Source organism: Somniosus microcephalus, chromosome 3, assembly GCF_052327205.1.
Source record: "Somniosus microcephalus isolate GS21.2 chromosome 3, FLI_Smic_1.0, whole genome shotgun sequence".
Lineage (NCBI taxonomy): Eukaryota > Metazoa > Chordata > Chondrichthyes > Squaliformes > Somniosidae > Somniosus > Somniosus microcephalus.
The window spans coordinates 76,788,207-76,814,387 of NC_140989.1; the positions used below are offsets into that span (position 1 = coordinate 76,788,207).

General features: G+C 43.9%; 1 protein-coding gene across 5 annotated transcripts in view; it reads right to left on the reverse strand.

Moving 5' to 3' along the window:
- prox1a (prospero homeobox 1a) overlaps positions 1 to 26,181 on the reverse strand; it is a 203,161-nt gene that overhangs the window by 131,499 nt on the left and 45,481 nt on the right. For 2 of the 5 annotated variants that reach the window (XM_085981193.1, XM_085981195.1), the window contains one exon: positions 1,707 to 1,790. The exons of the other annotated variants lie outside the window; for them this stretch is intronic. In XM_085981193.1, the coding sequence (XP_085837319.1) occupies positions 1,707 to 1,790 (84 nt within the window). The remainder of the gene's footprint in view (positions 1 to 1,706; positions 1,791 to 26,181) is intronic. 5 annotated transcript variants of the gene reach the window in all.

Consider the following 26,181-nt stretch of genomic DNA (forward strand, 5'->3'; position numbering starts at 1 on the left):
TACAGAGTAAGGCATCAAGTATTAGTAAGGAAAGGTAGAGCGGTAGTGATTGATGGTAGTGGTGGTGGGGGTGGGGGAGGGGGAAGCAGCAGGAAGAAAGCCCAGCATGCTATGTTCTTCTAATGAGTAATATATTGAGGCCCTAATGCTGTTACAGCAGCAGCACTGTACTAAGGAGGTAATTGTCTCCTTGCAGACTACATCAGTAGGTGGCTGGATAGTCTGGAGGAACCCATCACCTAGATATGTACTGCCATCTCCTGCATGTGATGTTAGGAAGCAATGGTTTTTTGCACCTCCACTAAGCACATGGCAGAATCTGCAATGGAGACTTCCGTTATGAAGGCCACAGGCCCATATGCAAGAGATTTTCCCATTGCTGATAGAGGCTTTGGGGTCAAAATTCCAAAGTGAAGGCACAGATCGCTTCAGTTGGCTTGGAGAAAGGTTACAGCCAGCCATAACCAGGGTCGGGCAGGGAGAAGGAAGGAAGAAACAATTCTGAAACATTACAGATGGCCACTTTCCTATGTTCAAACAGATTAATGGGCATTGTGAGCAGATACCCTCCACCTCATGCATGGAGGAGCACAGCAGTAACCCACTGGTACTCATGGTAACAGTTGTTCAGTGCTATCACATAACCCTGCACAAATAACAGTAGGCACTAACTCAAAGCACTGAGCCCACAGCAACTACAGCTCCAGAGCCTGCTGACCCCTGTGGTAGCATCAGGGTTAGTCATGTGTATAGGTAGCAGGTCTTCTGTATGCCCTGCAGCTGGCTATGTAAACAGTCACCAGTGCTACTTCTTCAACTGGGGGCTAACTTAATATTAAAACATATCAAAACCAATATGGAGAAGATCATGATGTACAAGATACAAACACCACTAGCTCTGCGCAACTTAATAAGATTAATTCACTGCAGCTAATTTTTTCTGGTACGTGGTGATACAGGGCTGCACTTAATAGAGTGATACATGGCAAAGTGGCAGACTTTGGAAATGTTACCAATGGGTGTCTGGAAGGCACACTTTGAACAGGCCTGGCAGGGAGCCAAATGTAGCTGCCCAGCCCTAGAGGGGAAAAAATATACTATTAGTGGGTATTTCCCCATTGCAGTGAATGAAACTTCTCTAGGATGTATATAGTCCTTCTTGTAACAAGTCATGAAGTGACTTATGAACAGAGGCAAGGATCCAAAATGACAGATTTCTGTGAGGTTGATGCAGTATTAGTATAGTATATATCTTATATAGTAACATATATATTATCTACTTTCTTCAGATAGAATGGGGAAGTCAAAGGGAAATACTTTGAACGGCATTTCTCCTGTTAAGTAAATTTAAAACTAAATAAATATACATCAAGAAGATCTTGTTCATTCAAAGGGTGATAAATATTTGGAATAACCTGCCTGGTAGCTTAGTAAAGACAAAATATTTTGGGGCCACTCAAAATACAGTAGGATGCTAACGTGGGAGAGTTTGGGCAAATAGAATTTTCAGACTGGACTTTCTGATGCTAGCTGCCCATTGCTGCAGTGGAAATTGGGTGGATGAAGGCCCAGTTCCACCCCTCAAACATGCCAAGCTTGTGGTCTCACACATTTTCTGGTGGGCAGGGCCACCAGGTGGTGGAAGCGCCCGCGTTAAACAGGCCCATACTAAATTAAATATTAATTTGTGGGTGCACACCATTTACCTCCATTCTGATGTTGCAGGATGCCAGATGTAAAGAACGTCCATCTGAAATGGCGTCTGGGGTTGCTATGTGGCAGTAAATATGCTGGAAGTCATGGAAAGGACACATTAAAGGTAACATTAATTTTAGGCATCCTAACTAATGTTTTTTTTGTTTTTTCTTAGCTGGTACTTAGCTTCTTATGAGCCTTTGATGTCAATTATCTCCCCCCCCCCCCCCCACCCCCCACCCCACCACCACCACCCCCCAGCATCATTACTGGCAGCAGTGGGAATCCCCTATCTGATGTATTTGGAAGAGGAAGACCTATTGAGATACCAGGCATGTCAGGTTGCATGAGATATGATCTGTGCCTACTCCTTGGTACTTGCACCTATAGATAGGGTGAAAACATCTCACTTTGGTCAATGATAACTGCAGAAGGAGGCTTCTCTTCCCAAAGAAAGCTGGGCAGCAGAACCAATGGCAACAGTGAGATATGTGAAAGCCCCACTAATTGTAATGTTGAATGCATCCTCGGAAGCACCCTAATCACAATATGTCGTACTTTCACCAGTTCTGCATGGCCATGCCCACCATAATGCCAGCCATTTCTGCAGGCCTTGGCATACCTGCCTGGCAATTTCTGGGTTAGCAGAGGGGCGGGTGCAGGGTTGAGTCATCTGCTACTAGAACACCTGTGCCTCCCATGTAGCACAGGGCTAGCACAAGTAGGCAAGCTGCAATGTTGACATATGGGAACAGTACCATGGAGTAGCACAGAGGGCAACCCTTCTTGCAACTATTTCATGTAGCACCACCTCTACTTTAGCAGCCATTAAATAGAGTTGAGTTTCCTTTTCTTTCATGTTTGCTTATTCTTCTTAGTTCCTTGCCCCTTCAGCATTGGTAAAGTTAGGCTGCTAATGGATTTAGTTGCCTTTTGGGTCTCCTCAAAGTCTTCAAGAATTCCCCCCCCCCACCACCACCCCGTTGTGATACTGCTCTTATTTTTAAGTAAATGTCACTTACACAATTCTTCGCTTCAACCACTGGTACACAAGCTGCATCTGCACCTCTAACTATGCTGACCTTGGAAAATCAGGTGTAAACAGCGTACTTCCATTTGAGTCCATCTAAACCCGCCAATATTGATGTAAATAACGGCAATATCACAGAATCTAGCTTTACTTACTCTTACCTTTTTAAAAAAAAATGTTCTTTCCCCTCTAACAGCTTCTTTTTAAAACTGAATAATATTCTATGAATAAATTACACAAACCAGACACAACTCAACAAGAGTCACAATTTTTTTTTTTTTTATGGAGAATAATGGATACCTGGCAATGATTACAAAGCAGTAATTTGATCGAAGGCTTGACATGGCATCATAAACTGCGAGAACAAAGCTTGAGTGGTTTATAACAGGCATCTGAATCCCTAGATTAGATTACAGCCCTGTAATCACTTTTTAAAATATATACAGTTTTAATTTTAAGTGGAGCTTTATTCTATTTTCTGCTGGCAGTGGTTGTTCATGCCAGCACCAACTGTCAATGCACTCACTGTTGCTGATTCTGAAGGTTTAACAACTGTGATGTAGTTACTTTGGCCTGGAGTTCCCTCCTTGGGCGCAACCCAGAAGTTAAACCCAAAAATGCGCCCAATGTTGCGTTCAAGTATCTTCCCAATCTCATTACAATACGCCCGAACATAAAATGGGTGTAAATGGCCAACATCAGTGGGAATCACCGTAAATAAATGAGGCCCAAGGAATCTTAAAATTTAGATTTAATCTCATGTAACCATCATTCATTCGCCTCAGGCACAGCATGTATAAGAACCTGCAATTGGGGAAGCTTTTTGATTTTTAACGTGACATACTTAAGCCAGAAAAATGCATTAAAAGAAACAGAAAATACAGAGCAGATCTCAGTTCTTCACTGTATTTTCAGAGGATAAATGTTTTTAAAATGCTCAACAATTGCAATTAAAAGAGCAGAAAAATTGTTTCCTGCTGCACCCGAAAAGCTGGACACAATGTTGAATGACCTCCCTCCTCCCCAAACAAGTTAAATTGGAGGATATTCATATTTGAGAGTCGGAGGCATGGCCAGCTTTGTGAGTGGAGATTTATTCAGATGGAGGGATTGATGGATGGATGTAAAAGATCGAGGAGACTTGGCCGTATTCTAGTTGCACGTGTAACTCACTTACGCACAAAAGTTCAAGTAATTTGTTGGTGCCCAAATTACGGGTGTATCTGGGCACAAATGCGGAGGGAACTCCAGTCCTTTAAATTTAATGTGAAAGAATCTTATGCACTATTTCAGGAATATCATTAGCAAAAATCTGATAACTCAGAATTCATAGTTCTTCCACATCATCACAAATGTCTAATGATAAAGATATTATCGTAATTGACTCTAGTAAGAATTGGGTTTTTCTTTGCATTACTTTAGCATTCTAGCTTAGTGGAGGGTTTTATGAAATGTAAAACTAGGGTACAGTCTAGAAATGTCCTGAACAAAAAGCAAAATACTGCAGATGCTGGAAGGCTGTAACAAAAACAGAAAATGCTGGAGACACAGGTCAGGCAACAACTGTGGAGAGAACAAAAGTTGACGTTCCTCAGAACTGGAGGATATTACAGATGAATAGTGTGTAAAAAGGAAAAGAACAAAAGGAAAGGGGGGGGTGGGAGGGAAAATAAAACACACATACAGGAAAAGAAATACAATGACTTGTAAAGTGAGTAGGTGGAGAACAGGGCATGGTTAAATGGCAGAAGTGATATTTGCATAAGACAAAAAAAGTAAAGATTTCCTAGCTGGCTTAAAAAGTCATAGGTGCAAAAAATAAGATTTTACAGTAAACAGAAGTTTTTTTTTGTTTAAGTGAGTTGTGTCTTTTTAGCCATCCGGCGAGGAATGCAATGTCATTTCACCTGGACATCCTAGCAGCTCAGATGAGGAACGTTATAATCCAACAAAATGCTACAATCCCAACCATAGCTTCTGTCTGATAGACATATATCTTTATTCATAGAAATGTGAAGTAAGCACTGTAAGCACTTTTAGAACAGAGTTACTAGCTTGAAGAGAAAAGGTGGTCATACTCTATATGCAGACTGCTATATTACCCTGTTAAATGTTGATTATACTCAATAAACTTGCAGTGAGATCACAACCATGAATACATCAATGGGGATAGACACCTAGGGCTGGATTTTCATTGAGGCGGCGGGTAGGAGGCGGGACTACAACTTTTGGGGTTGTAGTCCCGCCTCCATCGAGTTGTAGCCAACCCACGTGATTTTGACTTGATTGACCTTGTTGAGCCCGCCCAGTGGGCTCAGCAGGCCAATTAAGGGCCACCCGGCAACAGGTGACGTCACAGATTGATATTTCATCTGTCAAGACCTTTTGACAGATGAAATATCAGCGTTTCACAGCTGTTTGAAGCTGTCAAACACTGACAATCTGTACTCGAAGTTAATTCCTTCCTCTCAGGATGGTTTAGAGATCTCTCCAGAACAGAATGCTGAATGCTGCAATTTTTGATAGATCGCGGCCATTCTGCTTTCTGTGCCGGTGAGATGAGGGACTCCCGAGGCCTGAAGGAAGGCTGTAAAAGGTAAGTAAAACTTCTTTAAACACTTTACACAGACCAAACACACTTATCTCTGCAATCATGCACCCATCGCTCACCTGAACACTGGACATCTCGACCCCTCCAAGCCCTTCATCCAGACAGCCCGCCTCGCTAACTTGGCGTGGTTTGGAGCAGTCAGGAATCCCACATTTCAACAATGAAAATAGGGATTGGGCTAAAAACTGCCTGTTAACTACCTGTTAACAGGCAGTTAATTGGCACTAATCCCCTTCCTGCATCAGGGAGGCAGGTTCCAGTGCGGGGCGGGTACCCACCTCCTTTGAAACTGGCATGGAGGCAGGTTGGGGGTGGGATGGGTTCGTGCCCCCTGATTTCGGGATTTTAACACCCCACACGCCTCCAATCCCACCTCCACGGCCCAATTAAAATCCTGCCCCTAGAGTACCAAGACTAAATATCCCACAAGATGCCCAGCACCAATAAAGAAAAAGCTCATTCAACTACTCTAGTATTTTATATAAAATGCTCTACATATATACACAAAAATACACCCACTTAAAAATTCTGATGCATGGGAGCAATTTCAAGGTTGTAATTTTGCCATTCAGTTTAGATAACTTTTAAACCAAACTTTATCACCACATTACTTCTCTGCAATGACAGTCTAGCTCTGATTTTCATCCCTGTTTTCAGGTGGAAATAGGGAGGTAGCACGCTCAAAATCAGAGTACAGACCTTTACATCCCATTCCTGCTACCATTCCGACAGGTACTAGGCAGCCAAAGCTCCTGCTGAAAACAGGCAGGGGCCTCATTATAAAATGAAAATCGTGGTCCGATTATGTCAATTTTCAAGTGCCAGTAGGCAGATACCCGATCCCCGGAAGCCCTCCCCGGAATTGCCTTCTTCCCCTCTTTTTAATCAGGAAATGCTGGCTTGGCTTCACGGATGAGCAGTCATATATCCTTCCCCCCCACCATCAGTGAGCTTCTCGTTCATGACCCAAATATTGGAATATTAAAACGATGCTCGACTATGAAAATGGCTCGGCCCTCTTGCTGGTGCTATTGGGTGGACGCCCCACTCACCATCCACCTGATGTACACCACACGTGGAAATCTACCTTCTATATATAATAAATGCAAAAGAGTGCCTTACATTATATAACAGGAATAGAGGGTTTTACTGAGAGTACACGGCATCAGCTGACTTGGTAATAATTATCTAGCCCTTTCTGCACTGAATAAATGTTGGCACCATCATGCTAATAGTGACTGAAGAATGGAAAATCAGTCGTTCCAATGGGAAAACTCTGAAAAGAGTAAACTAAACTATTTGGGAGTTTGGATGCCTAGATTGTGTAAATTTCTGTAATTTCCCTCTTGTGGTTTATGACATTCAAGCACTTTCTTAATTGTTCCAGACTGGTCACAGACTGCAAGCCATTGGGATGGACATCCACCGGGATCGGACCCTCTAGAGGAGGCTGCATGACTAGGTAGGTCTGATCCCCAGTGGGGGAGGGGGTAATCTGATCCCCGACCCCCGGTGGAATCCGATCCCAGGGGATGTCCATCCCAATGTCTGCTAGTCTGTGACAAGGCTGGAACTATTAAGAAAGTGCTTGAATGTCATAAACCACATGAGGGAAATTACAGAAATTTACACAATCTAGTCATCCAAACTGCCAAATAGTTTAGTTTACTCTTTTCAGAGTTTTCTCATTGAACGGCTGATTTTCTATTCTTCAATCACTATTAACATGATGGTGCCAACTTTTATTCAGTGCAGAAAGGGGGGAGCTTGAGGGGCCGGGGGGAAGCACTCCTGCTCCTCCTGGCCCACGAGGAGTGCTCCCAGTCTCATCTCGCTGCAGCTGCCGGGATTCCCCAAGGCCTAGGAACCTGGCCGGCCACAATAAAAACTGCAAAGCAGGTTAAATCCGAGGCTTCCAGCCTCATTATCATATTTAAAGTGGCAACCCACCTCCTGGGAGCAGGTTGACATTCCGCCCCTTGTCGTGCCTGAGTAAAAGCCAGAAGTCGGCGGGGTGGAGCCGGCTTCCCAACACGCTTCAAATTTTCCCCCCATTTAACCGCCGAACCACTCCCACACGCTCACATTTGTTAAAATTCCCCCCTTGATCTCTAACTTTAGGGTAACAACATCTGGATTACAACTTGTAACAAGCACACTCAAGCTATCTTTTATTCACTTTCATAACAGAAACAAAAGTGCCTGATGTATAGATTATATATAAAATAGCAGTCAAGGAATGAATTGTCAAAAAAACCAGCATTTTTTCCAAAGCAAGTAGGATACTAATGTCATTGGAATCATCTTGGAGAACAAAGATAAGCCCCAGCTTCCTTCTCCACTACCTCAAACTCTTCTCCCCAGCCCCCCTCAACAAGTGCGGGGATCTCATGGACTTCTTTGCCAACACAATGGAGACCATCTCATCAGCTGCCTTTGCTGCTTCCTCCATAGTTCTTTCCGCCAGACTCACCTTGCTGTAGCGGTGAACCTACATATCTCTAGCTTCACTCCCATTTTCCCCCATGCCCTCTTCAAGCTCACCTTGACCAGGAGATCCACCTCATGCGTCATTGACCCTATTTTCAATAAACTCTTACCATCAATTTCCTTTTGGCCTATGTAAGCTGGCATTATAAATGGTTCCCTTCCCTTTCAGAACTGCAATTATCACCCTCTCTTCAAAAAACCCACGCTAGACACCTCAGTCCTTGCAAATTACCACCCCGTCGCCAACCTCCCTTTGCTCGTCAAAATTATTGATGTGCTATTGCTTTCTAAATTCATGTCCATGTTTGAATCTTTCCAATCAGGTTTCCATCTCTGCCACAGCACTGAAGTCATGAAAACCATTCTTGGTGACGGACCATGGTGCACTATTTTCACTCCAGGAACATCGCGCGCTTTCGTCCCTACCTCAGCCTATCTGCCAATGAAACTCTCATCCATGTCTTAGTCATCTCCAGACTCAACTATTCCAATGCTCTCCTAGCAGGCCTCCCATCCTACAACCTCTGTAAATTTCAGAATAACCAAAACTCTGCTGTCCGTATCCTATCCTGTAACAACTCCCACTCACCCATCAACCCGGTCCTTGTCGACGTACATTGGCTCCCAGTTCCCCAAGGCCTCAATTTTTAAAATATAATCTTTGTGCTTAAATCTCTTCATATCTTGCCCTTCCTATCTCTAATCTCCTTCCACCCTACATCACCCACCCCCACCCTGAATTTCTCCATTCCTCTGACTCTGGCCTCTTCTGCACTCCCCCACTTCATCCCATCAATGACCATGCCTTCAGCCACCTAGGTCTCATGCTTAGGAATTCCCTCACTAACCCCTTTACTTCTCTACTTCCCTCCTCCTCCAAGGCCCTCCTTAATCTCACATTTTTCATCAAGCTTATAGTAACCCCTCCTAATATCTGCTTCTTTGGCCTAACATCCATTTGAAATTACATCTCAGTGAAGCGCTTTTGGACAGTTTTCTACATTAAAGGTGCTATATAAATAAAAGTTATTGGCCGAGAAATGTATTTACTACAATGGAATGTCACGGAATGTATGGGAAGACGTATTGACTGAGACAGGAGAACTTATATTAGGGGAACAAGGAAATGGCAGTGACCTTAAATAAATATTTTGTATCTACATAAGAACATAAGAAATAGGAGCAGGAGTAGGCCAATCGGCCCCTCGAGCCTGCTCCGCCATTCAATAAGGTCATGGCTGATCTGATCCTAACCGCCAATCTACTATCACAGAACCATCTCCTGAATCTAACAGAATTAGACACACTAAATAGGAGCAGGATCAGGCTACACGGCCCCTGGGCCCGCTCCGCTACCCACAGGGCCATGACCAATCCGAACCTAGACTCATGTCCAAATTCCTGCCCGCTCCCCGTAACCCTTTATTCCCTTTACTTCTAGGAAACTGTCTATTTCTGTTTTAAATTTATGTAATGATGTAGCTTCTACAGCTTTTTGGGGCAGCATATTCCATGGACCTACCACCCTCTGAGTGAAGTAGTTCCTCCTCATCTCAGTTTTGAAAGAGCAGCCCCTTATTCTAAGACTATGCCCCCTAGTTCTAGTTTCACCCATCATCAGGAACATCTTCCCCGCATCCACCCGATCCAACCCCTTCACAATCTTATATGTTTCAATAAGATCGCCTCTCATTCTTCTGAACTCCAATGAGTAGAGTCCCAATCTACTCAACCTCTCCTCATATGTCCATCCCCTCATCCCCGGGATTAACCGAGTGAACCTTTTTTGTACTGACTCGAGAGCAAGTATGTCCTTTCTTAAGTATGGACGCCAAAACTGTACGCAGTATTCCAGGTGCGGTCTCACCAATACCTTGTACAACTGAAGCAATACCTCCCTATTTTTATATTCTATCCCCCTAGCAATGAAAGCCAACATTCCATTGGCCTTCTTAATCACTTGCTGCACCTGCATACTAACCTTTTGAGTTTCGTGCACCAGGACCCCCAGATCCCTTTGTACTTCAGTACTTTCCAGTTTCTTGCCATTAAGATAATAACTTGCTCTACGATTTTTCCTGCCAAAGTGCATAACCTCACACTTTCCAGTATTGTATTCCATCTGCCAAATCTCTGCCCACTTACTTAGCCTGTCTATGTCCCCTTGCAGGTTTTTTATGTCCTCCTCACTCACTACTTTCCCTCCCATCTTAGTATCATCTGCAAACTTTGATATGTTACACTCGGTCCCCTCCTCCAAATCGTTAATATAGATTGTAAAGAGTTGGGGACCCAGCACTGACCCCTGCGGAACACCACTAGTTACTGACTGCCAGTCTGAGAATGAACCATTTATCCCAACTCTCTGCCTTCTGTTAGATAGCCAATCCTCTATCCATGTCAGAATATTACCCCCAATCCCGTGATTTTTATCTTAAGCAATAATCTTTTGTGTGGCACCTTGTCAAATGCCTTTTGGAAGTCTAAATACACTACGTCCACTGGTTCCCCTTTATCCACCCTATATGTTACTTCCTCAAAGAACTCCAGCAAATTTGTCAAACATGACTTCCCCTTCATAAAACCATGCTGACTTTGTCCTATTAAATTATGATTATCCAAATGTCCTGTTACTGTCTCCTTAATAATGGACTCCAATATTTTACCTACCACAGATGTTAGGCTAACCGGTTTATAGTTCACAGTAGAAGACAAAATGTATACCAAAAATAGTGGGGAACCAAGGGGCTAATAAGAGTGAGGAACTAAAAGTAATTAATATCAGTAGAGAAAAAGTACTTGAGAAACTAATGGGACTAAAAGCCGACAAATCCCCTGGACCTGATGGCCTACATCCTAGGGTTCTAAAAGAGGTGGATGCAGAGATAGTGGATGCACTGATTGTGATCTTCCAAAATTCCCTAGTTCTGGAAAAGTCCCAATGGATTAGAAGGTAGCTGATGTAACCCCGCTATTCAAGAAAGGAGGGAGAGAGAAAACAGGGAACTACAGGCCAGTTTGCCTGATATCAGTCAGTCATCGGGAAAATGCTGGAATCCATTTTTCAGGGAAGTGGTAACAGGGCACTTAGAAAATCATATGATTAGGCAGAGTCAATGTGGTTTTATGAAAGGGAAATCGTGTTTGACAAATTTATTCGATTTTTTTGAGGATGTAGCTAGCAGGGTAGATAAAGGGGAACCAGTGGATGTAGTATATTTGGATTTCCAAAAAGCATTCAATAAAGATGCCACATAAAAGGTTGTTCAGCAACAGAAGGGCTCATGGGATTGGAGGTAATATATTAGCATGGATAGAGGATTGGTTAATAGACAGAAAGCAGAGAGTAAGAACAAATGGGTCATTTTCAGATTGGCAGGCTGTAACTAGTGGGCTGCTGCAAGGATCAGTGCTTAGGCTTCAGCTATTTACAATCTATACTAAGAGCTTGGACCTGTGGGAGAGCAGCAGCGCGACCGGCGGCACTTAAAACCGGCGGGTTCAGCAGAGGCGAGGTCAGAGAGCTTGGACCTGTGGGAGAGCAGCAGCGCGACCGGCGGCACTTAAAACCGGCGGGTTCAGCAGAGGCGAGGTCAGAGAGCTTGGACCTGTGGGAGAGCAGCAGCGCGACCGGCGGCACTTAAAACCGGCGGGTTCAGCAGAGGCGAGGACAGAGAGCTTGGACCTGTGGGAGAGCAGCAGCGCGACCGGCGGCACTTAAAACCGGCGGGTTCAGCAGAGGCGAGGACAGAGAGCTTGGACCTGTGGGAGAGCAGCAGCGCGACCGGCGGCACTTAAAACCGGCGGGTTCAGCAGAGGCGCACCAAATCAACAGCAGAGGAGAGAGGTGAAAAGTAATCAGAGTGTGACGTCACCAGGGAGCAGGTAAGTGATTGGTTGGTGAGTATTTCTCTTTTTTAAACTTAAACTCTGTAGTTTATAGTTACTAGGGTCTTTTCTGGTGTAGCAGGGACTGTTGGTAGACTATACAAGCGCCTTAGAGATATTTTTAATTGGTGATAGTAAATTAATTTAAATTAAGTAAAGGGAAGGTCATGCCAGGTGAGCCCAGCCCCGTGATATGCTCCTCTTGCTCTATGTGGGAATTCAGGGACACTGCCGGTGCCCCTGATGACCACGTGTGCCAGAGATGCATCCACCTGCAGCTACTAGCAAACCGCATTGAGGCGCTGGAGCTGCGGGTGGATGGGTTGTTGAGCATTCACGATGCTGAGAGGTTCGTGGATAACACGTTTAGTGAGTTGGTCACACCGCAGGGAAGGGCTGCACAGGAAGATAGGAAATGGGTGACCACCAGGAGGAGCAATAGAAGCAGGCAGGTAGTGCAGGAGACCCCTGTGACCATTCCCCTCTCAAACAGGTATGCCGCTTTGGATACTGTTGAGGGGGATGACTCACCAGGGGAAGGCAGCAGCAGCCAACTTCCTGGCACTGGGGGTGCTCCTGCTGCCCAGGAAGGGGGGAAAAAGAGTGGGAGAGCAATAGTGGCAGGGGATTCTATAGTAAGGGGGACAGATAGGCGTTTCTGTGGCCGCAGACGTGAATCCAGGATGGTTTGTTGCCTCCCTGGTGCCAGGGTCAAGGATATCACTGAGCGGCTGCAGGGCATTCTGGAGGGGGAGGGTGAACAGCCAGAGGTCGTGGTCCACATTGGTACCAACGACATAGGTAAAAAGAGGGATGAGGTCCTGCAGCAAGAATTTAGGGAGCTAGGTGAAGGATTAAAGAGCAGGACCTCAAAGGTTGTAATCTCTGGATTACTCCCGGTGCCACATGCTAGTGAGTATAGGAATGGGAAGATAGAACAGATGAATGCGTGGCTAAAGGGATGGTGCAGGAGGGAGGGCTTTAGTTTCCTGGATCACTGGGTCTGCTTCTGGGAAAGGTGGGACTTGTACAAGTCGGACGGTTTACACCTGAACCAGAGGGGAACCAATATCCTTGCGGGGAGGTTTGCTAGCACTGCTGGGGGGGGTTTAAACTAACTTGGCAGGGGGATGGGGTACAGAGTGGAGCTATAGCAGGGGGTGATTTACAGCCAAATACAGAGAAAAAAACAAGGCAGAGCAAATATGCGAAGGCAAAAGGGAATATGGCAGGGCTGGAAGGCATTTATTTTAATGCAAGGAGTCTTGCAAATAAGGTGGATGAACTGAAGTTGTTGTTGAACACATGGGAGTACGATATTGTTGCTATCACGGAGACATGGTTGAGGGAGGGTCAGGACTGGTAGCTCAATATTCCGGGGTATAGAATCTTCAGGCGAGACAGAGGGGGGTGTAAAAGGGGAGGGGGTGTTGCAATATTAATGAAGGAGTCAATTACTGCTGTAAGGAGGGATGATATATTAGCGGGTTCCTCTAATGAGGCCATATGGGTAGAACTTAAAAACAAAAAGGGGGCAAGCACTTTGCTGGGAGTGTACTATAGGCCCCCAAACAGTCAGGGGGAGATAGAGGAACAGATATGTAGGCAAATCTCAGAAAAGTGCAAAAATAATAGGGTAATAATAGTGGGGGATTTCAACTTCCCCAATATAAATTGGGATAGTCAGAGTGTGAAAGGCTTAGAGGGTGCAGAATTCTTAAAGTGCATCCAGGAGAGCTTTTTGAGCCAACATGTAGAAAGTCCTACAAGAGAGGGGGCGATACTGGACCTAATTCTGGGGAATGTAGCCGGGCAAGTGGTGGAAGTGTCAGTAGGAGAGCATTTTGGCGATAGTGACCATAATTCGGTGAGATTTAAGGTGGTCATGGAAAAAGACAAAGACGGCCCGGAAATAAGGGTTCTAAATTGGGGGAAGGCCGATTTTAATATGATAAGGCAGGATCTGGCCAAAGTGGACTGGGAGCAGCTACTTATAGGAAAATCCACATCAAGACAGTGGGAGACTTTCAGAAGGGAAATAGAGAGAGTACAACGCCAACATGTTCCTGTAAAGGTCAAGGGTGGGACCAACAAGCAAAGGGAACCTTGGATGACAAGGGATATACAAAAATGCATTAGAAATAAAAGGGGGGCTTTTGGCAGTTACAAAAGACTAAAGACGGAAGAAGCCCTAGAGGAGTATAAAAAGTGCAGGGGCATACTTAAAAAAGAAATTAGGAGGGCGAGGAGGGGCCATGAAATAACACTGGCGAGCAAAATAAAGGAAAATCCTAAGATGTTTTATAAGTATATTAAGGGCAAGAGGATAACCAGGGAAAGGGTAGGGCCCATTAGGGACCAAAGTGGCAATCTGTGTGTAGAGCCAGATGATGTAGGCGGGGTTTTAAATGAATTTTTTGCATCTGTGTTCACTATGGAGAGAGACGATGCAGACATAGAAATCGGGCAAGGGGACTGTGACATACTTGAACATATTAGCATCGAGAGGGAGGAGGTGCTAGCAGTTTTAGCAGGCCAAAAAGTGGATAAATCCCCAGGCCCGGACGAGATGTATCCCAGGCTGCTGTGGGAGGCAAAGGAGGAGATTGCAGGGGCTCTGACACTAATTTTCAGAACCTCTCTGGCCACAGGGGATGTACCAGAGGACTGGAGAACAGCTAATGTAGTACCATTATACAAGAAGGGTAGCAGGGATAAACCAGGGAATTACAGGCCAGTGAGCCTAACATCTGTGGTAGGGAAATTATTGGAAAAAATTCGGAGGGACAAAATTAGTCTCCACTTGGAGAGGCAAGGATTAATCGGGGATAGTCAGCATGGCTTTGTCAAGGGTAAATCATGTCTGACAAATCTGATTGAATTTTTCGAGGGGGTGACTAGTGGGGTGGATGAGGGAAATGCTGTGGATGTGGTTTACATGGACTTCAGTAAAGCTTTTGACAAAGTCCCGCATAAGAGACTGGTCAAGAAGGTAAGAGCCCATGGGATCCAGGGTGCCTTGGCGCGTTGGATCCTAAACTGGCTGAGTGGCAGGAGGCAGAGGGTGATGGTCGAAGGATGCTTTTGTGACTGGAAGCCTGTGTCCAGTGGGGTACCTCAGGGATCGGTGCTGGGTCCCTTGTTGTTTGTGATCTACATAAATGATTTGGATGAGAATGTAAAAGGTATGATCAGTAAGTTCGCAGATGACACGAAAATTGGTGGGGTGGTAAATTGCGAGGAGGAAAGCCTCAGGCTACAGGACGATATAAACGGGTTGGTCAGATGGGCGGAAAAGTGGCAAATGGAATTTAACCCTGAAAAGTGCGAGGTGATGCATTTTGGACGGACAAATAAGGCAAGGGAATACACAATGAGTGGTAGGACCCTAGGAAGTACAGAGGGTCAGAGGGACCTTGGTGTACATGTACATAGATCCCTGAAGGCAGCGGAACAGGTAGATAAGGTGGTTAAAAAGGCATATGGGATACTTGCCTTCATTAGCCGAGGCATAGAATATAAGAGCAGGGAGGTTATGATGGAGCTGTACAAAACGCTGGTGAGGCCACAGCTGGAGTACTGTGTGCAGTTCTGGTCGCCTCACTATAGGAAGGGTGTGATTGCTTTGGAGAGGGTGCAGAGAAGATTCACCAGGATGTTACCTGGGATGGAGCGCCTCAGCTATGAAGAAAGACTAAACAGGCTGCGGTTGTTTTCCTTGGAGCAAAGAAGGCTGAGGGGGGACCTGATTGAGGCGTACAAAATGATGAGGGGCATAGATAGGGTAGATAAAGAGGAACTTTTCCCCTTAGTAGGGGGGTCAATAACAAGGGGGCATAGATTCAGGGTAAGGGGCAGGAGATTTAGAGGGGATTTAAGGAGGAACTTTTTCACCCAGAGGGTGGTTGGAATCTGGAACTCACTGCCTGAAAGGGTGGTAGAGGCAGGAACCCTCACAACATTCAAGAAGCATTTGGATGAGCACTTGAAATGCCATTGCATACAAGGCTATGGACCAAATGCTGGAAAATGGGATTAGACAGGACAGGGGTGGATGGGCGGTGCGGACACGATGGGCCGAAGGGCCTCTTTCTGTGCTGTAAAACTCTATGACTCTATGACTCTAATGACTTAGATGAAGGGACAGAGTGTAATGTATCCAAGTTTGCTGATGACACAAAGATAGATGGGAAAGTAAGCTGTGAGGAGGACACAAAGAGGCTGGAAAGGGATATAGACAGGTTAAGTGAGTGGGCAATAATGTGGCAGATGGAGTATAATGTGGGGAAATGTGAGGTTATTCACTTTGGTAGAAGAATAGAAAAACAGAATTTTTTTAAATGCTGAGAAACTATTAAATGTTGGTGCTCAGAAAGATTTAGGTGTCCTCGTACAGGAAACAGAGTTAGCATGCAGGTACAGCAAGCAATTACGAAGGCAAATGGCATGTTGGCCTTTATTATTGGGGGTTAGAGTACAAGAGTAAGGAAGTCTTGCTACAATTGTACAGGGCTTTGGGGAGACCGCACCTGAAGTATTGTGTACAGTTTTTGTCTCCTTATCTAAAGGAAGGATAGACTTGCCGTAGAGGCGGTTCAAATGAAGGTTCACTAGACTACTCCCTGGGATGAGAGGGTTGTCCTATGAGGAGAGATTGAGTAGATTGGGCCTATACTCTCTGGAGTTTAGAAGAATGAGAGGAGATCTCATTGAAACATATAAGATTCCTCATGAGGGGGATTGACAGGATAGATGCGGAGAGATTGTTTCCCATGGCTGGCAAGTCCAGAACTAGGGGGCATAGTCTCAGGATAAGGGTTCGGCCATTTAAGACTGAGACGAGGAGGAACTTCTTCACTCGGAGGATGGTGAATCTTTGGAATTCTCTACCCCAAAGGGCTGTGCATGCTGAGTCATTGAGTATATTCAAGGCTGAGATCGATAGATTTTTGGACTAAAGGGGTATGGAGATCGGGCGGGAAAGTGGTGTTGAGGTCGAAGATCAGCCATGATCTTACTGAATGGCGGAGCAGGCTCGAAGGGCTGTATGGCCTACTCCTGCGCCTAATTCTTATGTTCTTATGTACTACAAAAGTTCAGATGTCTCTAGTTAAAGATACTGGAGAGTGGACTGTTTTGAGATTATTTAGTATAAATTGCATTGCTCATAATGAGTCAGTGGTTATCCTATTGTGGGGGGAGTGGGGGACTTCACACCTCCACAGAGAGAATTTAAAAAGTAGTTTGTAAGAAATCTCCCCAGAGACAGTAAAGTGTTTTTTGATTGATTCCTGCACAATAAATATTTTAATTACTCACTGCAGATAGGTTGGTAGGTAGATGTTCGAATGGACAGTCAAACTGAGTGCATTTATATTGCACCTTTCACATGCTCAGAATGTCCTAAAGTGATTCACAGCCAATGAATACTTTTGAAGTGTGGACACCATTGTTATATATGCACACACGAGGCAGCCAATTTACACAGAGTAAGATCCCACACACAGAAAATTAGATAAATTACCAGTTAATGGGCTGGATTTTGCTGGAGCAGGACATCTGGCGGCATGTTAGACTTTTTTATGCACCCTCCAGCTCAAAATGTTTTCGTGCCGCAACTTGCTGGAAGTGCAAGTTGATAACAACGTGCGAGGGCAACGGGGATTCTGGAACCTTAGTGAAAGGTGAAACCAACAGTGTATCTCTTTAACCAATGAGATTTAAAGATTAAGAAAGAAACAAACAGGAATGACAGAGAAGGAAATTGGGTGAATTAGAGTCAAATCAGGTATAGAAAGAGAAATAGACAGGGAAATAAAAATTGGATTAAGAGAGAAAGAGAGATAGAAAGGAAAAGAAAAAAGTGGAAAAATATGAAATTTTAAATATCTAAGAAGAATTTACCACATACGGGAATGAGATTGAACACTTTAATTTGTTCCATTTTTGGGCCTGAGAAGTTGATTGGCATTGCATTAACAAGCATCACATGTTTAAAAAGGTACTTCTGCTGTTAATTACAAGACTTAACTTTTGGTGGCAAGTTAATAGGCAATTAACGTGCAAATCCAGAAAGTGCTTATAAATAACGGGGAAGGCTAAGGGCGAAATGCCGATTGTGCAAAGCAATTGGCGGAGTGGCGTAAATCGACCAGCAAGTTCTGGAGATTCGCCACACACGTATCTTTGAATCCCCTGAACTTGCTGGCTGATTTGCACATTAATAATGGGGTGTGAGGTTAACACGTCGTTATTATTCCAGCAAGATCTGTCCCAACATGTTTCTTTTGGTGGCATTGGTCAAGGGGTAAATGTTGCTCAGGGCACCAGGAAAACTTCCCTCTTCTTCTTGAAATATTGCCATGGGATCTTTTACGTCCTCTTGGAACAGGCAGATGGGGCATCAGTTTAACATTTCTTCCAAAGAGATTGAAGAAGGAGATTGGTGTGGCAACCATGTCTAAGGCTGGAGAGAAGTAGAGAAAGGATAATGCACTATGGGCACAGCCACTAAAGGCAGCACCGCTAACAATTCAGGACTCCTTCAGTTCTGTTGAAGTGTCAACCAAGATTATGTGGTCATAGATAGATAAATAATAGAACGTTATTCTCTCGCATACCACACGTATGTAAATAAAAACATAAGAACATAAGAAATAGAAGCAGTAGGCCAATCGGCCCCTCGAGCCTGCTCCGCCATTCAATAAGATCATGGCTGATCTGATCCTAACCGCCAATCTACTATCACAGAACCATCTCCTGAATCTAACAGAATTAGACACACGAAATAGGAGCAGGATCAGGCTACACGGCCCCTGGGCCCGCTCCGCTACCCACAGGGCCATGACCGATCCGAACCTAGACTCATGTCCAAATTCCTGCCCGCTCCCTGTAACCCTTAATTCCCTTTACTTCTAGGAAACTGTCTATTTCTGTTTTAAATTTATGTAATGATGTAGCTTCTACAGCTTTTTGGGGCAGCATATTCCATGGACCTACCACCCTCTGAGCGAAGTAGCTCCTCCTCATCTCAGTTTTGAAAGAGCAGCCCCTTATTCTAAGACTATGCCCCCTAGTTCTAGTTTCACCCATCATCGGGAACATCCTCCCCGCATCCACCCGATCCAACCCCTTCACAATCTTATATGTTTCAATAAGATCGCCTCTCATTCTTCTGAACTCCAATGAGTGGAGTCCCAATCTACTCAACCTCTCCTCATATGTCCATCCCCTCATCCCCGGGATTAACCGAGTGAACCTTCTTTGTACTGACTCGAGAGCAAGTATGTCCTTTCTTAAGCATGGACACCAAAACTGTACGCAGTATTCCAGGTGCGGTCTCACCAATACCTTGTACAACTGAAGCAATACCTCCCTATTTTTATATTCTATCCCCCTAGCAATGAAAGCCAACATTCCATTGGCCTTCTTAATCACTTGCTGCACCTGCATACTAACCTTTTGAGTTTCGTGCACCAGGACCCCCAGATCCCTTTGTACTTCAGTACTTTCCAGTTTCTTGCCATTAAGATAATAACTTGCTCTACGATTTTTCCTGCCAAAGTGCATAACCTCACACTTTCCAGTATTGTATTCCATCTGCCAAATCTCTGCCCACTTACTTAGCCTGTCTATGTCCCCTTGCAGGTTTTTTATGTCCTCCTCACTCACTACTTTCCCTCCCATCTTAGTATCATCTGCAAACTTTGATATGTTACACTCGGTCCCCTTCTCCAAATCGTTAATATAGATTGTAAAGAGTTGGGGACCCAGCACTGACCCCTGCGGAACACCACTAGTTACTGATTGCCAGTCTGAGCATGAACCATTTATCCCAACTCTCTGCCTTCTGTTAGATAGCCATTCCTCTATCCATGCCAGAATATTACCCCCAATCCCGTGATTTTTATCTTAAGCAATAATCTTGTGTGGCACCTTGTCAAATGCCTTTTGGAAGTCTAAATACACTACGTCCACTGGTTCCCCTTTATCCATCCTATATGTTACTTCCTCAAAGAACTCCAGCAAATTTGTCAAACATGACTTCCCCTTCATAAAACCATACTGACTTTGTCCTATTAAATTATGATTATCCAAATGTCCTGTTACTGTCTCCTTAATAATGGACTCCAATATTTTACCTACCACAGAGGTTAGGCTAACCGGTCTATAGTTTCCAGCCTTCTGTCTACTGCCCTTTTTAAAATAAGGGTGTTACATTAGCAGTTTTCCAGTCTGCCGGGACCTTTGTTGAGTCCAGGGAGTTTTGGAAAATTATTACCAATGCATCCACAATCCCTACCGCCACTTCCCTCAAGACCCTAGGATGTAAGCCATCAGGTCCAGGTGATTTATCCGCCTTGAGTCCCATTATTTTACCGAGTACCACTTCCTTAGTGATTTTGATCGTGTTTAGCTCCTCCCCCCCTTTAGCCCCCTGTTTGTCCAGTGTTAGGATATTCTTAGTGTCTTCTACTGTAAAGACTGATATAAAATATTCAGTGTTTTTGCCATCTCCATATTTCCCACCATTAATTTCCCAGTCTCATCCTCTAAGGGACCAACATTTACTTTAGCCACCCTTTTTCTTTTTATATAACTATAAAAACTCTTACTATCTGTTTTTATATTTTTTGCTAATTTCCTTTCATAATCTATCTTCCCTTTCTTAATCAATCTTTTTGTTATTTTTTGCTGTCTTTTAAAGTTTTCCCAATCCTCTATCCTCCCACTAGATTTGGCTACCTTATATGCCCTTGTTTTTAGTCGAATACTATCCTTAATTTCTTTACTTAGCCACGGATGGCTGTCTTTTCTTTTGCACCCTTTTCTTCTCAGTGGAATATTTTTTTTTTGGAAGTTGTAAAATAACTCCTTAACTGTACACCACTGATCATGTATCGTCTTACCCTTTAATCTATTTTCCCAATCCACTTTACTCAATTCCGCTCTCATACCTTCATAGTCTCCTTTATTCAAGCTGAGCACGCTTGTTTGAGATCCAACCTTCTCACCCTCTAATTGAATATGGAATTCAACCATGTTATGGTCACTCATTCCAAGGGGATCCTTTACTAGGACATTTTTAATTAATCCTGTCTCGTTACACAGGACCATATCTAAGGTTGCTTGCCCCCTGGTCGGTTCAGTTACATACTGCTCAAGAAACCCATCCCTAATACACTCAATGAACTCATCCTCAAGGCAGCCCTGCCCAATTTGATTTGTCCAATTAATATGATAGTTAAAATCCCCCATAATTATAGATGTTCCCTTATTACAAGCCTCAACTTTTTCCCGATTGATACTCCGTCCAACAGAGTTGCAACTGTTCGGAGGCCTATAGACTACGCCCACTAGTGTGTTTTTCCCCTTATTATTCCTTATCTCCACCCAAACTGTTTCATTATCCTGATCTTTTGACCCAGTATCATTTCTCTGTATTACAGTGATTCCTTCCTTTATTAACATAGCCACCCCACCTCCCCTTCCTTCCTGCCTGTCCTTCCTGATCGTTAAAGAGCTCTCTAGGTCTATTTAGGGTATGCTTTTTAGCCCCTTATAGAAGTCACAGGCCAAAAAGTATATAGATTGAAGATTAAATTAATTTGCATCTATCCTTGTTCATTGAATACTGCTACAACAATTTTTAAAAATCTCAAACTTAAATTCAGGACTTAAATCCAATCTCAATAATGATACTCCTTGCTACTGTTCATACTTGGAACGCAAAAAGCACCATTGGTCACATAACAAATAAAAAGTACTAAAAATATTTAGAATATTACAAAATATAAAGACCTGTTCTGAATACTTTCCCACTTGCAATTTTCTCCTCACTTCTAACTTTGTTTGGCGTTCTCACTGTACTTCCTGACTGCAGCTGTGAGACATCAAATTAAAATAATATGCATAATTTTGATTTCAAAGTTACCTCAGAAATAGTGCAGAACATGCTTTACTGTGTTTTGCACAAAAAACAAATGCTCTCTGGAGGTTTTTGTTCCCTGCAATTTTCTATTGGAAGGGCAAGGGTTTAGACACATCATGATCCATGAATGACCAGCCCTGCTGTCAATTATTAAAATGTTTCAACATCAATTGTATGTACATGTGCATGCTAGGATCTGTAGCCTGACAGCTTGAGCCTCTTCAGCCAACAGTCATCTGCTTCTTTGGCCCAACATCCTTGCATGAACTTCAGGATCAAACAAGAAATGCTGGTGTATAGATATGTTTAATCAATTTCTTGCAAAATGTGTAATATTTTAATGTCAGACCATATTTCCAGTAGTAAGTGCTCAGCTTAAATGGAGAAACCAAGATGGTGGCCAAAAGGAATTAAAAATATTTTATAATTGGCAGTTATTGTGGACTGTCTAGTTTGATTCATAGATTTTGAATTTCATATTTGGTGTGTTTCTCTTTCTTGAAACTTGCTGGTTCATACATTGCCTACTTATTTAATTTGTTGCTGTTTTTTATATGAAATTTCAGCCATTAGCTGCAGCAAATCTGCATAAATGAAGGTGTGGGTGACTTACATGCGACACATCCCAATCTTAGTTAAAGGATGGCAGCTCGGAAACGTTAGCTTAGTGTATGAATTCAAGTTGTGGTGTAGCTCTTCTATTAAGCTGGTTTAACATATGATATTTCAATTCTTCCAGCGATATGGAGGGAATCCTATGAACCTTCTAGTGACTAACTTACTGCAATCAAAGTGGATAGAATTAAAATAGGTGGAGTTTATCAAACAAGACTAGAAAGCAAAAGATGCAGATTTCAGATCATAAGGAGCGCTGTCTACATATGAAAACTGCCACTAGGCTGTATAAAGAAAATTGAAAAGTTGTACTCTCTAATACATGTGTATGGAATTGTTTTGAGGTTCGTGTGCCTTATAAGCAGTATATTCAAATATTTTTTAGTGTTGCATTCAAATGCCGCTTGATCGTAAGTACAAAACAAAATGCAAACCAGTCAGCACAGCACCATGTTTTGCAAAATAGCCTTGTCCAGCTCCAGTTTAATACACAGATCCAACACATCAATGCTTCGATTTACTTACCAGCATGAGTCAGATTCTGCAGGTTGACTAAAATGATAGATTGGTTAAGTATTAGTTGTGTGGATTGGTAATATTGACCATAGACCTTGGATGCTCTGGCTTCCTTGGAATCTCTGTACCAACAGCACACCCACAGTGCATAACAATCTGAATCATGGTTTAACACGTTTGCAGGGTGATGCAAGCAGCATTACAACCTCAGTGGGAGCGTATGGGAGGTGCTGACTTTGCATTGGAAGGCTATTATTATCATGGTAGAAGATAAACTATTAGATGCTAGTCCAAAATAACTGGAATATAAGCCTAACTGCAATTCACCTGACCACTCATGATTTCGCAAGAAAGCATACAAGCAGGAACAGGGCCAGACCTATATGGTTTTCATAATCCTGAAGCTTTGCTGGAAGGTATTAACCCGCTAATTATTTCTAAAATTCCTCCCTCTCCCCATCATCTCCTTATAGGTGACAAGGAAGGGGGAAGTAGGTTACCTGTTCTCAGGCTGATGCCAATATAGCTCTGAATTTTTTTTTTTTTTTTTTAATTTAAATTTGTTTATGGGATGTGGGCATCACTGGCAAGGCTAGCATTTATTGCCCATCCCTAATTGCCCTCGAGAAGGTGGTGGTGAGCCACCTTCTTAAACCGCTGCAGTCCGTGTGGTCCCACAGTGCTGTTAGGTAGGGAGTTCCAGGATTTTGACCCAGCGACGATGAAGGATCGGCGATATATTTCTAAGTCACGATGGTGTGTGACTTGGAGGGGAACTTGGAGGTGGTGGTGTTCCCAGGTGCCTGCTGCCCTTGTCCTTCTAAGTGGAAGAGGTCACGGGTTTGGGGTGTGCTGCTGAAGAAGCCTTGGCGAGTTGCTGCAGTGCATCTTGTAGATGGTACACACTGCAGCCACGGTATGCCGGTGTTGGAGGGAGTGAATGTTTAAGGTGGTGGATGGGCTGCCAATCAAGTGGGCTGCTTTGTTCTGGATGGTGTCGAGCTTCTTGAGTGTTGTTGGAGCTGCACTCATCCAGGCAAGTGGAGAGTATTCCATCACACTCCTGACTTGTGCCTTGTAGATGGTGGAAAGGCTTTGGGGAGTCAGAAGGTGAGACACTCACAGCAGAATACCTAGCCTCTGACCTGCTCTTGTTGCCGCAGTATTTATGTGGCTGGTCCAGTTAAGTTTCTGGTCAATGGTGACTCCCCAGGATGTTGATGGTGGGGGGATTCGGCGATGGTAAGTGTGGTGTATGTGCCTTTAAGAGCCCCAGGTGTGCGTAATACCGGTAATTGCCACTTGGACTATATAAGCCTGTGTATTGTGTATATCCTTTAGAAACCCCCCCCAGACTTGCTTAGTAAATACCTATGAACCAACTCCTGTCTTCAGTGTCTTTATCTACACACGGACACTACAGTGGCGACGAAGTGGAAACGGACTTACCTGCAATTCGGCAGCACCTCAAGGACATCGATTCCTCCAGCGTCCAGAAGACTCAAGGAAGCAAGAGAAACTGTGGTTTCACCAGCTGGCCAAGCTGGTGACAGGTACTGCGCTAATCCTTCCTGGGCGTCAGGCTGGAGCTCCAGCGGCGGGCTCTACAGCTGAGACAGGCAGCGAAATCAGAGGCAAGCAATAACGGACTGGGAGGGTGCACTCGAGAGATGGCCGGCGCGGCAAGCAGGTCAGCGTTTAGACCTCCGTCGGGAACGAGTCTCCAACAGTGAATAAACGGAAACCACAGTAAAACAGCGTTGTTATCGGTAGCAGCGGCGGGGAAGCACGGGAAGCGCCATATCGTTGCTACAGAGAGAAAAAAATAGCGCGGGAAGCGCCATATCTTTTCTGAAATGCCTAAATCTGGTAATATTGAGGCTTTTGATGGCGAAATAGAAGATTGGACCACATACGTGGAAAGAGTAGAGGTTTATTGCACTGCAAATGGAATAACAGATGAAAAAAAAGCTTCAGTACTTCTGAACTTAATGGGCGCAAAGACATACGGGCTGTTACGAAATTTAATCACTCCAGCCAAACCAAAGGACAAGACTTTTAAAGAAATTGTTGATACCCTGCAGGAGCATTTAAACCCAACACCGCTGCTGATAGCGGAACGATTCAAGTTCTTCAAGAGAAATCAACACAAGAATGAAAGTAACGCTGATTACCTAAACGAATTAAGAAAGCTATCAAAGTACTGCCAATTCGGAGCAGGACTATCGGATTATCTTCGAGACAAATTTGTTTGCGGTCTCTTAAGTGAAGGAACACAAAAAAAACTGCTTTCTGAAAAAGATTTAACATTGGACAAAGCTTTCAGTATGGCTGTATCATACGAACCAGCAGCAACAGGAGCTGCAGAGATACAACAAGAGACACAGGACTTCGGCACCCATAAAATGACACAGGAGTTCGGAAGATGTTATCGCTGCGGCAGATCCACCCATAACCAGAGGGACTGCTGGTTCAAGGGCAAAGCATGCAGGCAATGTGGTAAGATTGGACACATTGCACGGGTATGCCAATCTGGACAAAATAAATCCACTGACAGAAAACAAAAAATCAATAAAGAAAAGTACAGGAAGGTACAAATGATGACGGACAATAGCTCCGAAGACCAGAATAGCGATAGCGACTCCGGAAACAAGAGACTAAGCGGTCTCAAATTACATAATGTACTTGCCAAAGAGGATTACCAAACCATTTGGGTTACCCTCAATAGCAGGGTCCCCAGTTAAAATGGAGCTCGATACAGGATCAGCTCTAACCATAATAAATCGACGAGATTACGAGAGGCTATTTTCGCATATACCTCTAAAAGACACATCCATTATCTTAAAAACATATACGGGGCAGAAAGTCTACCCCAAAGGAAAAATAAGGGTGCCTGTGGTATACAACGGCAAAGAAATACAAAAGTTGTATTTATACATTCTACAAGATGGTGGTCCACCGTTGTTGGGACGTGAATGGATAAGGAAGATGCGTTTAGACTGGCACTCCATTCAGGCACTGACGGTGACCAGTAAGGAAAAAAACAATGATGACATCATACCTGAACGATTAAAAGACATCTTGGCCAACGCCAAAGAAGTGTTTCAAGAGAAACTAGGAACCTTGAAAGGCATCACCGCCTCAATAAAAGTGGAAGATACAGCAATTCCAAAAATTTTTAAGGCAAGACCGGTGCCATACGCAATACGTCCGGCAGTTGAGGCAGAGCTGAAAAATTTGGAAAAGGCAGGCGTATTATCCAAAATAGATTGGAGCGAATGGGCAACACCCATCGTTCCAGTCATGAAAAAAACATTGAAAAATAACTGAGGAACAGAAAAAAATTCGCATCTGTGGGGACTTTAAGGTGACTGTAAACCCAGTCCTTCACACGGTACAGTATCC